Source organism: Cryptococcus neoformans, chromosome 7 (assembly GCF_000149245.1).
Source record: "Cryptococcus neoformans var. grubii H99 chromosome 7, complete sequence".
Taxonomy (NCBI): Eukaryota; Fungi; Basidiomycota; class Tremellomycetes; order Tremellales; family Cryptococcaceae; genus Cryptococcus; species Cryptococcus neoformans.
The window spans coordinates 453,665-468,766 of record NC_026751.1 but is presented as its reverse complement, the minus strand read 5'-3'; the positions used below and the strand labels follow the sequence as shown (position 1 = coordinate 468,766).

At 48.1% G+C, this 15,102-nt stretch overlaps 6 protein-coding genes and 3 non-coding genes; 4 read left to right on the top strand and 5 right to left on the bottom strand.

The window, feature by feature from the left end:
• Window positions 1–1,476, top strand: part of CNAG_07665 (hypothetical protein) — a gene marked incomplete at its 5' end in the record, with an annotated part of 5,131 nt that extends 3,655 nt beyond the window's left edge. The window contains one exon of the mRNA XM_012194930.1: window positions 46–1,476. Coding sequence (XP_012050320.1) covers window positions 46–1,041 — 996 coding nt within the window. The 3' untranslated portion in view covers window positions 1,042–1,476.
• A 106-nt stretch (window positions 1,477–1,582) lies between these two features.
• On the bottom strand, window positions 1,583–1,679 carry CNAG_10082. Its single transcript has one exon. It is a non-coding gene; the product is annotated as a tRNA-Thr (tRNA).
• A 116-nt stretch (window positions 1,680–1,795) lies between these two features.
• CNAG_06681 (hypothetical protein) lies at window positions 1,796–5,372 on the bottom strand. XM_012194929.1 has 10 exons: window positions 5,155–5,372; window positions 4,313–5,111; window positions 3,454–4,251; window positions 3,335–3,397; window positions 3,109–3,282; window positions 3,021–3,051; window positions 2,834–2,969; window positions 2,424–2,777; window positions 2,034–2,367; window positions 1,796–1,986 (listed from the first exon to the last, which is right to left on the bottom strand). Exons 1-10 carry the CDS (start codon window positions 5,290–5,292, stop codon window positions 1,877–1,879), a joined length of 2,937 nt encoding a protein of 978 aa, XP_012050319.1. The 5' UTR covers window positions 5,293–5,372; the 3' UTR covers window positions 1,796–1,876.
• A 156-nt stretch (window positions 5,373–5,528) lies between these two features.
• On the top strand, window positions 5,529–7,107 carry CNAG_06680 (COP9 signalosome complex subunit 6). XM_012194928.1 has 8 exons: window positions 5,529–5,652; window positions 5,703–5,782; window positions 5,838–6,014; window positions 6,070–6,390; window positions 6,443–6,535; window positions 6,585–6,685; window positions 6,736–6,804; window positions 6,861–7,107. Exons 1-8 carry the CDS (start codon window positions 5,585–5,587, stop codon window positions 6,984–6,986), a joined length of 1,035 nt encoding a protein of 344 aa, XP_012050318.1. The 5' UTR covers window positions 5,529–5,584; the 3' UTR covers window positions 6,987–7,107.
• A 50-nt stretch (window positions 7,108–7,157) lies between these two features.
• CNAG_06679 (anthranilate synthase component I) lies at window positions 7,158–9,716 on the bottom strand. XM_012194927.1 has 6 exons: window positions 9,409–9,716; window positions 9,061–9,358; window positions 8,266–9,009; window positions 8,006–8,213; window positions 7,643–7,950; window positions 7,158–7,586 (listed from the first exon to the last, which is right to left on the bottom strand). The coding sequence occupies exons 1-6, from the start codon at window positions 9,418–9,420 to the stop codon at window positions 7,552–7,554; spliced, it is 1,605 nt and encodes a 534-aa protein (XP_012050317.1). The 5' UTR covers window positions 9,421–9,716; the 3' UTR covers window positions 7,158–7,551.
• A 20-nt stretch (window positions 9,717–9,736) lies between these two features.
• CNAG_06678 (enzyme activator) lies at window positions 9,737–12,507 on the top strand. XM_012195384.1 has 5 exons: window positions 9,737–9,940; window positions 10,096–11,835; window positions 11,886–11,978; window positions 12,028–12,099; window positions 12,165–12,507. The coding sequence occupies exons 1-5, from the start codon at window positions 9,802–9,804 to the stop codon at window positions 12,281–12,283; spliced, it is 2,163 nt and encodes a 720-aa protein (XP_012050774.1). The 5' UTR covers window positions 9,737–9,801; the 3' UTR covers window positions 12,284–12,507.
• CNAG_12650 lies at window positions 11,672–12,331 on the bottom strand. Its single transcript, XR_001045956.1, has 2 exons — window positions 12,199–12,331; window positions 11,672–12,144 (listed from the first exon to the last, which is right to left on the bottom strand). It is a non-coding gene; the product is annotated as a hypothetical RNA (non-coding RNA).
• Window positions 12,508–12,704: 197 nt separating the features above from the next.
• On the top strand, window positions 12,705–14,663 carry CNAG_12649. The gene is made up of 4 exons (XR_001045955.1): window positions 12,705–12,960; window positions 13,010–13,333; window positions 13,389–13,798; window positions 13,876–14,663. It is a non-coding gene; the product is annotated as a hypothetical RNA (non-coding RNA).
• Window positions 12,931–14,162, bottom strand: CNAG_06677 (hypothetical protein; the record flags this gene model as incomplete). The annotated part of the gene is made up of 6 exons (XM_012195383.1): window positions 12,931–13,000; window positions 13,182–13,317; window positions 13,380–13,531; window positions 13,586–13,793; window positions 13,949–14,065; window positions 14,117–14,162. The coding sequence occupies 6 exons, from the start codon at window positions 14,160–14,162 to the stop codon at window positions 12,931–12,933; spliced, it is 729 nt and encodes a 242-aa protein (XP_012050773.1).
• Window positions 14,664–15,102: the final 439 nt, after the last annotated feature.

Genomic DNA, 15,102 nt, shown 5'->3' with positions numbered 1-15,102 from the left:
ACCGGTTACCTTATCTGTAAGCTTTATATGCTGATATAGCTTAAGATACCTACGACACCCCCACTGGCGCATCAGTCACCAAAATCCAATGGCCCTTCAACACCATGGTCAAAGACATCTTTAGCATACCCATCTCAGCCCCATGACGCTATCAAGTCGGTTTGGGGCGCTGACACGTCTGCAGCCACTAGTGATACTCCCATGTACCCCACTTTGAACGCTCCCGCTTCAACCGAGAGCACACAGCCGTTATCTGCCGGCCTCAAGAGCGGTTTTCCCACCCACGGCCATCATTCGTCTTCTTCTGCTCCCCAGTTCTCTCCCAACCTCAGCGCCGCAAATGTTCCATTCACCCGCCATCCCTCTCAATCCCACTCTATATCCCAATCACAAATACAATCACCCTACTTTGGCTCACCTCACACTCTTTCCAGCCCTCCCGGAGATCCGTCTATGGGCATGACCATGCCTTTGGGCGGGTACAACAGGCAAGCGGTCAATGCGATGGGTGTAGCTGGCGTAAATGGTTTCCAGCAAGGTGTTTGGGGAGGATTCGGTGTCGCTCCCGGTTATGGCTACGCCGCCCAGCCTCAACATGCCGCTCACCAAGCCCAGCACCAAGCCAATCAAGGCCAGCAGAAATTCCAGCAATACACCAACGTCCCTCCGTACAGCCGCGTCAACCCCAGCGTCGCCTATTCTTACGCTCCCACACCATCTCCTTCGTACAATCACCCTTCATCCCAAGTCCGATCCCAAGGCAGGTTTGCACAAGCAGCTACAAACGGTGACTATAGACATCACCCGCACCAAGCCCAGGGTACGTCGGGGATGCAGCCGCAGCCGGGAGGGTTTGGGATGAGTATGGATGGGTCGAGTCAAGGATATTATGGTGGGGTTGGAGTTTACTCGCCGCAGGCCCAGCATGGGCATGCCGTAAACCAGGGTGGGCAGGGGCAGGTAGGGCAAGGTCAAGGTCAAGGTCAGCAAGGGTATGGAAGAGGGATGATGCGAGGGGGAATGGGGAGAAAGATGTGGTGATGAGATCTGCATTAAGAGAGGGAAATGGATGGGGGGGAAAAAAGAAACGATAACAAAGGGGGAAAGATCTGTACATGAAGAGAAAAACGAAAAGTGGGAAGAAACCAGGGGGGTTTTATCTGTGATATATCGACATCGTCTGCTAGTTGTTTAAATTGCGCTGGCTTATCAAAAGTAATCATATACGCCGCGCAAAAAGATATGTGTTACGTATGTCACCAGGCATTCTACGTACTGTGCAGTATGATTGATTTTATGATTGTTATAATAATCCAACAAAAGAAAGAGCGTTTTATCCGGTAGCAATAAATGTGAAATGGCACGGAAAAAGGGTGTTATGAAGTAAAGTGCAACATTCAAAAACTGATTTTAACTACTTTATTCATTGAATCGCGCTTTTTCCGATGCATAAATGCCGGGAAGGGTGGGAGGGGCGGCCGGTAGGGCATAATATTTAAATTTTAAAGAGAGAATATTTGAGGAAAAAACCTAATACATAGGAAGCCCTGATCAAAAAGTTTCGATCAAAAAAAAAAACAAATGCCTCCATGCCGATTCGAACGACAGACCTCCCCATTAGTCGTGTTGAAAACAACTTATTACTAGTGGGGTGTTATAGCCAACTAAACTATAGAGGCGTTGATGTTTGCTTGATTTCAAAAAATACTATGATTCTGTATTATATCATTCCAAAATGAGAAATACAATGATCAACGGTCGTCGTGTTGCACTGCAATTAGGAAAATGACTAAAACTCTAGGAGAATGGCTCTGCATGAGGAAAGTATCAAGAAATTTCTACAACTGATAACGGTACAACAAAGATGACACAACGATTACGAGACATAAACAGATTGCCTAAGTAGCGGTTTACTATGGGTTGCTGCCAAATCAGCCAATTGACGGAAAGCAGCCATATCTACCCGTGCTTTGAAGACCACAAAGACTAGACAAACGTCAGGTAAATGTCATAATGGAAGGATAAATACTCACCATGTGTTGCGTCATGGTCAGCTATTCTCTCGGCTTCCAAACAAATGTCAAATCCAGCAGCACAATGAGCACATCTCAGCCACACGCCCCTTATCTGATCCCCATGAACATCGCATAGCGTGTCTCTGTGCATGACATGTTTGAGATAAGCGGTTGGATCTCGAGGATTGATGGTGGCCAAGGCAGAGGCAGGCACTTTGCCCACTGGATGGCGATATAGGGGAGGCAGCACAGGACGATAGGACCGAATTGGGATATGGACTGGTCGATCAAACTTGAAAAAGAAATGAGTCGGATCGTGGACTCTGTATGACCGGAGCTCGCAGATTGAACACTGATTGTGACGAGTTAGATGACGCATCATGGCAAAGAATCAAGAAGACTGCTCACCAAATTAAATCCAACAGGATCTGATGGGCAATTTGCGCATTGATATCGCCTTCCCATAATCCACTCATTGCAGTTTCCGCATCTTACGCCATGGTCCAACGCATCTCTCTGACTGACATTGACGATCTGACTAGGTGGTAATGGAGACGCGTTGCGAACTCTTGTTGCTGTTGGCGCATATAGCGTCGAATTATCCCCTATGGGTGACGAAGAGCGAGAATGGTAAGGCTGTGACAGAGAAGAGACTAACGGATCTCCCCCAGATGTGGCTACTGTGCGGTCTTGCTGGAACCATCGGTCGCGGGCACGCCGAGATACCGCCTCTACCTCGGATGTGGGAAGCGGAACGGGAATCTGGCATTCGCGTCAGCTTTTCCGTCAATGTACCCCACGATGCCAGAAACACACACCTTCATCATGATATGATCAGATAGATGGCCTGATCCATCTCCACCAGCCATGTGGATACCTTCACACTGAATACACAAATCCCACGAAGGACACACAGCGCAGTGAAACCTTGGCCCGACGATATCTTGCAGACAGCTAAGGGTTATCAGTGTGTGTTGCTCTTGTGAGGGCAATAAAGACACTCACTTGTGACAAAAAGCACCCGGGTGTCGAACCACTGAAACACACAACATCAGCAAAACGTTTCATTCATTGTAGGACAAGAGATACTCACATTGCGGTCCTGCCACTTCCAGGTTGGGCTGCTCGCTCTCGTTGAGGGCATTTCGTGATGTTTCTATCGGAAGAAGGGGCTTATCGGGTAATGAAAGGAAAGCATGTGCAGGGTGGATCTCGTCGACTTTCTGGTAGCAAGATCGACAAAGATCGAATTTTGGACATGAAACACCTGTTGGGGATGGATTAATCGAGTCGACGTAAAGGAAGGTTAAATCGCTTACATTTGAAACGATTCGAGAATAATGCTGCCCGGCAAATGGTGCATTCCAAGTCTTCGTTATACTCTAAAATGCTCTTTCAGCATACTCATCATATACTTTGCAAAGTAGCAATCACTCACCAACATCGGTCCAACCTTCTGGTCCCCATATTCTCTCTTTGAACGTGTGCCTCAGCTGTCCTGCCTTCTCCCTCCTTCTTAGCTCTGTACCCCTCAGCTCATTCTTAGCCGTCCTTGCGGCTGCCTTCGTGTGCCGTATCCCGTGAATCTCGATGCAGCCGGCGCAAAGTTCATATCCAACCTTTCGTTGCGGTTGATCATCTCGAGCCAGAGAAGGTGTGGTGTCCCCAAGCGCTGAGATGGGTGAATGTGGAGGGGTGAAACCAAAATCGAAATGACAGGTGGCATTTGTAGGCGAAGATGAGCTACCAGCCAAAGCTTGGACTGATCCGCGCGAAGCGTTCGTTGATATTGATCCACTGCGACTGCGTGATGTGGTGTTATACACAGTCCTTGAACCACTGCTCGAAGCAGCGCCATGCGCAGCAAATTCTGTCACCTCAGATGACGCATCACTCTGAGACGAATCGCTCGGCACTTTGGGAGGCACGAATGCAGCTTTCCCTGGAGCATTTTCCATCCACATTTCGCCTTCTCCGCAAGTTTGACATACGTAACGGAGGTAATCCAAACGTACACCGCATGCTGAGCAGTCTGGAGCCAGGATGGGCGGACCTGCTGGTTCGATGGTACGAGGGGAAGGGGTATGTAAATGCGCATGAGGTGGTGATGGAGGGGATCTGCTCGATAGCACAGAAGATTGAACCGAGTGGCGGTGTGAAGCGATCTCATGGTCGGTCAGATCAATATCAGATGCAGTGGCGGACGAAACATCGGTTTGGTAAGAGTAATAGTAACCTAATATGTATTATATGTATTAGAATACTGTTCGGGTTGTGTATTCGGGCGCTGTACTCACGGCCTCGAGCATCTCGAACCAAAGCAAAATCCCCAGACCGCTCATCGTCGCTCGCCATACTATCATCATCGCTGTCGTACCTCGTCGATTTCCTTGATCTTGTGCCGGGGCCAATTTTCCGAGCTGCCAGATTTGACTGCTCTCTTAACCACCTTGTTCCCAACTCTGAGTGTGTAAGGAGGGAAGGGGCAATAGCGCTGTCTGGCCCAGTCAAAGGTTGTTGCGCGATCGGCGGTTCTTTTGGTATAAAGCTGTGATTTGAGGGCGTGTGATTCCTCTCAGACATACGTCGTGGAGTCGAGCCGGAATATTGGCTCCATGTCAACCGAGCGTCGTCTAGGCTCATTCTACTCATGCCGTCTGTGACTGATTGTGTAGCCGTATTTCTTCTCTCTGGATCCTCCTCGTCTGTATACTCCTCTTCAATGGGTTCTTGCATCATGCTTGAAATGCTTCCCCTATAACTGCTCTCATATGCGCTTGATCGGTATGTCGAATCATGCTCGGACCCCGAGCCTGTCTGGAAACTCGAGATTGACGAAGTATCACTTAGACTCGGCCCGTCATATTCGACGACCACATCCAGCCGGAGTGTGATTTTCGACGTTGATAAAGAGTATGGAAATACACCAGATCCTGATCCGGAATAAGTCGACGTTGCAGCATCGTCGTCGCCAGATATGAAGTACGAGATGGCGTCGGTAAGGTCATTTTCGTTTCGAATTGAGAATTCTTCCCCATCATCGTCGGTATATATCAGCGAGTATGGCGCTGCAGATAGCGAGAAGCATTCTTCAACCTACAGGGGGTCAGCGAGGTGTGTCAAATGTATAGTGACTTACTCTATTCCGTAAAGACTCAAGCCGACATGTAGCAGCCGACGGGAAGTTAACGCGCCGCGAGGATCTTTCGTAGCTGCACCGTACGACGAGTGGGCGATTTGGTCTGTCGGGGATGGCTCCGTTTGCTACCCTAGACATATTGGGAGCTCATAGAGTCCCTTCGCTCTGAAGCTTTAGCTTGGATGCGTTTGCGAAGAGATAAGCAGTAAAATGATCAGAGAGCTTCGTTAAAACAGTCCAGATCCGCCCATTCGTTATTTGTTGTGGCAAAGCTCTCTGCTTCTACAATCGACAATGTCATGACGTGGAAGTTCATTAGAGGACATAATGCAGTCAAGAGCTGAACGAAGATAGATGGCGGGTGAGCAATCAAACCGACATTAATTCTTGAATAACAGTACAAATTGAAGTTGAGCAAGTGCATCATACCATGTCCGGCTCCTCCTCCAGCCCCCATGCGATACAATCGGGTGCGACATCTGGTTTGAACATCAAATTGTACGTGGACTTCTCCCATGCCTTGGAATGTATCTTAACCATCTCAACAGACATCCCCTAGCTATTCTCAACATTTCAGACGTCTACACCCGGGCTCAATGCACCTCTACAGGATCCGAAGCGCCCAAGTGTACGGACCCATTAGCCAAAAAATCAGTTCCTGCCTACTGACTGTCGTTGAACAGTGATCGGCGCGCTTCTCGGCACTGAGAGTAACCGCGAGGTTGCTATCGTCAACTCTTTCGAACTTATCTACCATCCCTCTGCAATGAGCGGCGAAGATGTAGACATGAGCGGTAGCGGGTCCTCGGGCGCCAAATACGTGCTTGACGCTGACTTTCTCGAAACGCGAAAGGATCAATGTGAGTTTTATTCTCAAGTCTCTTAAGTACCTGCAAGTTGACATCACATATACAGTCAAGCAGGTGTTTCCTACGCTCGATGTTATTGGGTGGTATTCCGTCGGCAAAGAGCCTTCATCAGATGACATTTCTCTCCATGCCCAATTCGCTTCATCGATTGAAACGCCCATTTTCCTCTTATTCGACCCCAACCCTGCTTCGGGCACTCAGGCTCTACCCTTGAAGATATATGAATCCGCCACTGTCACAGACACCACAGGGGAAACCTCTGGGGAAGGGAAGTTTGTAGAGCTGGAATATGGCATTGAGACTGGTGAAGCAGAAAGAATTGCTGTAGACGGCGTTGCCAAAGGCGGAGCGGGGGAGGAGGATACTGGTATGTGTTGTTGCTGAATTCCTCAAACTCTTGCTGATGTGTTGTGATGTAGCCGTCGCTCATCTCACAACCCAGAGAAACGCTATCAAGATGTTGTATGACAGAATAGAGATTTTGTTGAAATACATCACTGGTGTAGTTAGCAGTAAGGTGACTTGCCAAACTTTTGCAACATAAGAGCTCACTTCCTATAGAATCAGCCAAGCCTGATTACTCAATTCTCCGCCAAATTTCATCCCTTGTTGCAACTCTTCCCACTATGGATGCTAGCGAATTCCGAGAAGAACTTGTCACTGTAGGTTCTACAATATTCTTGAACCCTGTACGGAACTAACACTTTCGTAGGAATACAGCGATGTCCAGATTGGTTCATATTTGACAACCCTGACCAAGCAGCTCAACGCTCTTAGCGAGGTATGTCGCGCTCATGAGCACTTTATTCTAGTCATCAAAACTGATGCCTGTCACAGTACGCTGAAAAACATTCCCTCGTTTACGGTCAGAAGGAGGATGAGTTCTTGGGAGGCCCAAGTATGGGATTGAGGGGCGGTCGGCAGATGAATTTCGACATTGGGGGAGGAAGGAGGCGGAGATAATGAAGGAAAAGAGTGGTTGTTAGCTTTAACGAAGATTGGGTAGATTGTATGGAGTATGTACTATAGATGATGTAAATGCTAAAGACATGCATGAGCCATTACCAAGGTAGTTTTTCAGAAACATCAAAATCCGTCCGGAACCACAGAGGGACAAGGTGTCGCGAGCATGGGTCGCCGAATTCGAGAAAGTACCCTGGGTCATCTTAAAAGTTTGTAAACCGAGACAAGAGTTACACTTAGGACTCAAGTCACCGATCAAATTGGCAGTCTCGATCTTTTAGTAAAGAATAACGCTCTTCTTGACACGGACACTAACATCCTCGGCGGACATTATAATTTCTACATTGTATTGCTGCAATGTCGATTATCGGTCAAGTAGCAGTAATTCCATAATCCTTTGGTCCCTCACTAATGATAAATAGAATAAGAAAAATCCAGGAATTATCTAAATAATATCAATGATCTGTCGAAACACATCAGCGATTATGTACAAAAGCATTGTCATATAATTTCGAGAAGATAAGTGATGCACAAGTTCATGCGCTTCTATATTGTCCAAAATCTTTTACACGTTCTGCCCCTGCAACCTCGCGTAGTACTCTGCAATATCCGATCAGCACCACGATAAATCGAGAACAGAGCAGAAAAAGACTTACTCTCAGCCTCTTCGATACACTTGACGTTCGCTCCCAATTTATTAATGGTCTCCACAAACTCGTCCTCTTCCACACTGTCAAAAACGATACCTCCACCTGCTTGTAAAAACACCTTGCCATCCTTGAATGTCATTGTTCGGATGGCGATACAGGTATCAAGGTTGTCCCTGTCAAAGTCGAATCGACCAACCGCACCGGCGTAGACACCACGTCGCTCCTTCTCAAGTCCAGAAATGAGTTGGACTGCCTTGATCTTGGGAGCGCCAGAGACGGTACCGGCGGGGAAGATGGATCGGAAAGCGTCGAATCTGCGTAATGTCGGCCTTTCTTGCTAATCCGCCCTTGAGTAGATTGAGAACTTACCTAGATTGGTCATCCCTCAGCATACCACTGATCTGACTTGTCAAGTGTATAACATGACTGAACTTTTCGACTTGCATAAGGTTGTCAACATTGACAGTCTCGGGCTTGCAAACCCTGTTGACATCGTTTCTGGCAAGGTCAACCAGCATGATGTGCTCCGCTCGGTCCTTGTCAGAGGCAAGAAGACCGGCACCAAGAACAGCGTCCTCTACAGTACAATGTCAGCGTATACATCCAACCGCTTGAAGAGATGGACATGCCCTCCTCGGTCTTTCCTCGCTTAACAGTACCAGCAATAGCGTGGTTGTACACCTTTCTTCCTTCGACCTTACACAGCGTCTCTGGACTTGCGCCCACTAATCGAACATCTCCGCAGTCCAAGTAGAACATGTAAGGACTGGGGTTCAACCTTCTCAAGTGCCTGTACACATTGAACGGATGCAAAGCAGTCTCCCTAGTCAGTCTTTGAGAGGGCACAGCCTGGATGATGTCGCCCTTAACAATGTGTTCCTTGAGCTTGGTGACAAAACCTTCGTATCCGACCTTCCCAACATTGCTCTCGGATCGGTTACCAAGAGTAATGGGCCCTTGGGGAGGCATGGGGGTTTCGGGGTCCATGAGCTTACGTCGGATATTCTCGATCCTGGCTGAAGCTTCATCATAAAGAGAAGGGATTTGGGAAGCGGGTGTACCGTCGGGGAGGTATACATGAGACACTATTTTGACTGTTTGATAGATGTGGTCAAAGATAATATTGGTGGAGAAAAGCATGAAGCAAGCCTCTGGCATGCCAGGGATAGGGTTGTGAAGAGGTGTGGCGGGAGTGGTGACGGGCTCAAAGTGGTTGATAGCATCGTAAGTAATAAAGCCAACGGCACCTCCAGTGAAAGCAGAGATTTCAGGGATCTTGGCGAATCTATAGGGCTCAAGCTCCTTCTCCAGAGCTTTCAGAGGATCGCCCTCGACTTCTTCTCCCGCGCCAGTCTTGATGGTTTTGAAAGGGTCTTACAAGTATGTCAGTCTGAATATTGGGCAAATTACGTTGATAAGCTCACTAGAACCGACGAAACTATATCTGGCCAAGCTTTCTCCACCAACAACACTCTCCAATAAGTAGCTGTACTTTTCATCCTTTGCAATCTTCAAATAGGCTGAAACGGGGGTGAGCAAATCGGCAGGGATTTCAACATAGACGGGAATGAGGTTGGGCTTCGCGGGCTCGACAGTTTTTGAGGGCTCAGCATTGGGAGTGGGAAATAAGGTGGCGGATCGAGAAGTGAGAGTGGTGGTAGACGAGGAGGCCGTGGCGAAGAGGTTTGTAAGTTCCTCTAGAGAAGGCGTAGGCTTCGAGACCTGACGAAGAATAAGCGTCCGCGTAGCAGCAGTGGTGTTGGAATGCTTACTGAGGGGTCCATTTTTGCCAGTTTGTAGCTGTATAGATGAAGATTGATAGTTACAATGGCAGCTGCATCGACTTCGGTCAGTTCGACTCATGGGGTCGACTTTTTTGCTGGTCGGCTAATCAAGCTTGATTAGAGCTGCTTCGGTAATACTATTAGAAAACATTCGGGCTTCATTACAAAGCGCGACGCGGGCCGTGGATTAGAGACCCCGATTGGATGTGAAATCAGGGTCTGTAAGTGACTTATTAGAGTTGAATTGGTTCCGCTAATTGGGCGGACTGTCAAAACATGAAACAGGTGAGACGAAGAGCGCCCGGAGGAGTCCCCGATGCAGCGTCCGGGGCTTTCACCAAACTCCACAACACATCCCACACATATCATTCACATACCGCCATGTCGGCAAACCCCCCACCCCAGCGCCGCTCCCATACGTACGACAGCTACCTGCCGAGCAACTCAAGCAGCCAGAACCAGATGTACGCAGGGGACGAAAGTGGGACTGCTGGGAGGAGCAGGAGTTCCCGGAATGCCGGTGAGTGTTTTGTCGTTGTGCGTGTGCATGTGTGTGTGTGTGTGTGTGTGCGAAAGCCGAGTCAGGAAGCAACAACCCCTTCCAAACTCTTCCCTTATTACTGCGCTCCTGCCATCTTTTAAATTCACCGTGTAACATGCTGACCCGCTACTCAGCCGTGCCAGAACCAGAAATCGATCCAAATGATCCTCCTTTGCCTTCTTACCAGGCTTTGATGGCTTCAGAAAACGCCGGAATCCCCCTCTCTCCAACAACAGTCTCAGAGTCCGGCAACTCCAATCGAACACAGCTGCCTTCGGTACCACATTCCCGCACACCTTCTCTGGAACACGCTCCTTATGCTCCTGTAGATTACGGTCTCCCCAACTCTGCTTATCCTGCGAGCCACCACGGGCATTCCAACGAACCGCCTTCCAGTCAAAGCAATCGCTTCTCTGGAAGCTCTCTCGGGCGTCGACCGGTATCCGATCCCAACAGCATCGATTTCAATCAACTGCAGATCACCCCTAATACCCCCGCTGTGCCCGGAGTCCCTGCAAATCCAGTTGCGCGACACAAGACAGCACCCTCTCATCCACAACAATACCATCCTCGCAACCAGTATCCCAGACAAAGATCAGTTACAGGAGGTTATCCGACAGATATGGATGGTACAGCAAGTGTCTACAGCTTAGACTCTGGGATGGGAGCGTATGGACAGGGAGCTAGACAAGGCCAGCAATACCCGGCCGGGCAGACATATGGTGGTTATGCTGCACCTGTTCAGACCGACTATTCAAATCCCTATTATTCAGCTGCGAATGACGTCCTCGGCTTACCGCCTGCAGCACCTCCATCTTCTGAATCATCGTATGCGGCATCATCCTCTACCCCGGTCCCCACCCGACAACGATCGGTTCCTTCCCTTGCACGGTCAAACACCGCAGCCACCAACATGTCCACCGCCTCTTCTCGATCAATGCCACCAGTCCCCGTCATGCCTCGTGTAACAGAGCAGGTTGGCGCTTCTTCCACGCGCCGACGAGGCATGCAAGCCGCGGTAGACCTGAATAAGCCGCCATACACCAAGCAATACGTGGACGACTATCGAAAACGCATGAAGGATGATCCTGATCCTGAAGCCCAATTTGCGTTTGCCAAATACCTCATCGAGGCTGCCAAGAAACTCGGCGACGAGATCGGCCATTCTGATCCAAAACTGGGTCGCAAATATCGTGACTCTCTTTTGCAAGAATCTTTGCGAAACATCAAGAAACTTGCAGAAGGTAAAGTGCCCTATCCCGATGCTCAGTTCTTCCTCGCCAACTTGTACGGCACTGGTCAGCTGGGTTTATCGGTCGATCACGAGAGGGCATACTACCTCTACATGATGGCGAGCAAACATAATCACCCTGCTGCAACGTATCGATCTGCAGTATGTAATGAGATTGGAGCGGGGACCAAAAAAGATCCGGGAAGGGCGGTGCTGTTTTACAGAAAGGCGGCAGCTCTGGGAGATACGGCAGCGATGTACAAGCTGGGTATGATCCTGCTCGGTGGTCTTCTCGCGCAGCCGCGGAATATTCGTGAAGCTATTGTATGGCTAAGACGTGCTGCATCCCAAGCGGACGAAGACAACCCTCATGCCTTACATGAACTCGCTCTCTTACACGAACGCCCTAATGGTGTTGGAGGTGTTTTGCCGCACGACCCCAACATGGCGAGAGAATTGTTTACTCAGGCTGCTCAGCTGAATTATCCGCCTGCGCAGTTCAAGCTGGGGCAATGTCACGAGTTTGGACATCTTGGATGTCCGATTGATCCAAGGAGAAGTATCGCATGGTATACTCGCGCGGCCGAAAAGGGTGATAGTGAGGCAGAGCTGGCATTGAGTGGATGGTATCTTACAGGTAGCGGTAAGTGGTAGCTGTTGTTCCCTCGTAACAGTGACTGACAGACTTTGTAGAAGGAGTGTTGAAACAGTCGGATACGGAAGCCTACCTGTGGGGACGAAAAGCTGCCAATAAGGGCCTTGCAAAAGCGGAGTATGCTGTGGGCTGTAAGTCAAATTGTCTCATCTCGCCAGCCATGCCTAACATGTTTTGCAGATTACACTGAAATTGGTATCGGAGTCAAGCAAGATATGGACCTTGCCAAACGATGGTACATGCGCGCAGCAGGTATGTACCTTTTTTTCTCGTAATGGAGTTAAAACCTGGACTTTCCTGATACGTCCACTGTTTAGCACAACAACACAAACGGGCAATGCAACGTCTCACTGAACTCAATAATCAGAAAAACCCAAAGGGCAAGGGTTCAAGGCCAACAAGACATGATGCACAGAGCGAATGTGTAGTAATGTGAGAGAGAGTTAAAAAATCACAGCCAGAAGGTCAGGAAGAGGCATAGAAAACCGGAAGGATCATTTGTATTATTTCGCATTGGGATATATGGTGTGAATGCTAGGAAAAGGTAAAAACATTACACGTGTATACATGGGGAATTTTGAAATTGGTCAATGACTTTACTTATTAATGTGACTTTTATATTATCACATCGTAGGTTACCGATGCATTACATCTGTACCACTTTGGTGGTGGGGTTTGAGCAGGGACAAATACAGCAACGATAGTGTAGTACGTAGGGTCGGATCTTGAAATAGGGAGCAAAACATGAACGCACTTAGATCCGGACAATAACGGCGGAATTCAATCGGAGGCCTTGAGGCCAACAACCCCCCCTTATAGTTTGCGCAATCTAGCTAGGATAGGATAGGGATTCCATACGGCGACGCATCGATATTCGAAACATTTCTTGAAATCCCTTGTATTATTATTTTACCATATCAACATAATGATAACTGCTTCTGCCTTCAGTCCACGCATTGTAACTGTATCGAAAGAAGTTTCTGAATATTCGATTACTGCAATCTAGTGGTAGCAGCCTATATTGATACAACAATGGGAATAATTGAGTAACACAATCAGTTGCAGACGGAGTTTACTACAGTTCTACCCAGTGTACGTGTTCCAGTGTGTGAGGTGAGCAAGATATTGAATGTCATCTTTGATATCGCTGAATCTGCAACAGATTACGTTCAATTTGGCTGATTCACGAAGCGAGTATAGTCTATAAGTACTTACTTGTAATTTTTGGTGTTTCCCCAAGGGTTATGAAGTCGCAAGCTACGTAGATCGGCCCCATTAGTATCGACTCGAGCCATGGTATTACCACAAGGAAAACGATAGACATCGGCACTTACGTTCGTGTATCATCCGAGTCACCGTTGTCAATTACTGTCATCGCAGTGTAGCAATGAGAGTGGACCAGAACATCTGTGTCGCTGTTTGTGCACATAACAATCGGAGTACTGTCGACATGCGCTACCAGATTGCCCCCTGGTCCGGAAAGGAAGTATGTCAGATTCCGGGTTTAAACGACACTTTGTGTGGTTGCTTACACCAAGTAGACGAATCCATATCGTAGGTTGCTTCATACCCAGTGAGGTATGATAGAGCCTTGAAACCGTAACCGCCATTGACATCGAATTTTCCATTCTTAATTCCAGAACCTCCGTGCTTCTTTACGGCCGCTTGCAAACCACTTGGCCACCTATCAAGAGACACTGTCACCCATTGCCACTAAGCCGCCAACCTACAAGCATACCAGACATAGATACTGGAGTCGTCGTTCCCGTCTCCAGTTGCAGTGTCGGCCAGGACGACTTTTTGGTCAGTCTCAACCAACGTATCAGGATCCCAGATCTTGAATGTTGCCCCGGTTACACTCAAACTGGTTGCAGGGTGTACTTTGGTCTTATCCACAATGAGCGAAGTTATGAATCCTCCATTGCACTTGGCAAGCGCGCACATCACTAAGGTGAATGAACAAGCTTACTCAGCTTTTTTATGCCATGACAATATTTGAGGACCTACCTGATGCTAACCAACAATCAGGAGCAGTAGCTGATAATAAATCATGATATCAGTTTATCTTAACCACTGGGGAATCAGAGCAATATGGACTTACTCTGCTTGATATCGGCACATGTTGGCCCAGTAGTAGGATCGTACAAAGCAGGACCATAAGCGGTGGTAGAGAAGTGGGTCGGCAGCAACAGTGGCTTAGCCCATACAAGCTGGTGGGCTGGAATACGAAGTTATAAACAGGAGGAAGCATCATGCTCTGGCGACTTACAAAACAAAAAAGCTGTAAGGCATGTGATTTTGGTGAGAGACAACATTTTCCCTTCCTTCTTGCTTCAAGAATCAAAGTGCACTGCAGCTGCGCAAAAGTTGGACATAGAAAAGACGGTCTTTATCCGCAGGCAGCTACATGATGTACTGGTGGCCTCGACGCAATGGATGTCTCTCTTCCCTTGTGTTGGGTTTCCCACGTTCTCAGTCCAACAGGTTTCATCACTCCCTATGTCACTCTAGCGATTGCCACAGACGGTATAGAAGGTCAAAGGAACCTATCTATGAGACTCTAATCATGTATAGTCAATTGTGATGACGTGAAAGGAAGCCACATCCGGGATGGTGATCAACTTAGAACAATAAGGCCTCACTAACGAAAGTCATATGCGATCCTTTGCAGGGCCATGAGGAGTTAGATACAGGATCATTTGAGCGATCGGAGACACTAATCGTGAGAAATGGCAAGGCAACCCTTAAGACTGTCTGTGAATCTGTATGTTATCAAAAGAGTAGGATAATTATGAATGGAGATCTGGACTCGGTGACAAAGAGGTAATTGACAAAAGAATGCTGAATCGTACTGCAGCATCCGACTTAAGTGACTCCATCATGTTGCAATAATTAAATCTTAGAAACCACAGCAAATTCGATCATCACAATGATAGTTCGTTGTGTCCACAGCGAGGGCCCGCGGGTCGACGGCCAGCCGACGACGAAGTTCATTTTAGAGAGAGCCCTGAGTAACTTTAGATGCTGGGCATGTACAAGTAGAGTGCGTATGAAAGATGACTGGATTAAGTCAAAATGGAGGTGATACACTGCAGGCAAGCGAAATGTAAGGTATAGGTACGTCGGTATCGTCACACCGAGGACGCGCGCTCAGAGCAGAGAGACTTTGGAGAAAGAAAAGGAAAATAATTCTCAGTTCCCACAGTATGGGACCTGTGAAGACTACAATTGCAGTCCGAGGCTACAATTGTAGCC

Coding starts and splice junctions, on each gene's coding strand:
- CNAG_06681 (XM_012194929.1), bottom strand. CDS start 5,292: ATGTCTAGGGTAGCAAACGGAGCCATCCCCGACAGACCAAATCGCCCA. Junction 5,112..5,154: donor TTGAGTCTTTACGGAATAGA/GTAAGTCACTAT, acceptor GACCCCCTGTAG/GTTGAAGAATGCTTCTCGCT. Junction 2,778..2,833: donor CTGATCATATCATGATGAAG/GTGTGTGTTTCT, acceptor CGCGAATGCCAG/ATTCCCGTTCCGCTTCCCAC.
- CNAG_06680 (XM_012194928.1), top strand. CDS start 5,585: ATGTCCGGCTCCTCCTCCAGCCCCCATGCGATACAATCGGGTGCGACA. Junction 5,783..5,837: donor AGGATCCGAAGCGCCCAAGT/GTACGGACCCAT, acceptor GTCGTTGAACAG/TGATCGGCGCGCTTCTCGGC. Junction 6,391..6,442: donor AGCGGGGGAGGAGGATACTG/GTATGTGTTGTT, acceptor GTTGTGATGTAG/CCGTCGCTCATCTCACAACC.
- CNAG_06679 (XM_012194927.1), bottom strand. Junction 9,010..9,060: donor ATATAGTTTCGTCGGTTCTA/GTGAGCTTATCA, acceptor CATACTTGTAAG/ACCCTTTCAAAACCATCAAG. Junction 8,214..8,265: donor GCGAGGAAAGACCGAGGAGG/GCATGTCCATCT, acceptor ATTGTACTGTAG/AGGACGCTGTTCTTGGTGCC.
- CNAG_06678 (XM_012195384.1), top strand. CDS start 9,802: ATGTCGGCAAACCCCCCACCCCAGCGCCGCTCCCATACGTACGACAGC. Junction 9,941..10,095: donor CAGGAGTTCCCGGAATGCCG/GTGAGTGTTTTG, acceptor CCCGCTACTCAG/CCGTGCCAGAACCAGAAATC. Junction 12,100..12,164: donor ATGGTACATGCGCGCAGCAG/GTATGTACCTTT, acceptor TCCACTGTTTAG/CACAACAACACAAACGGGCA.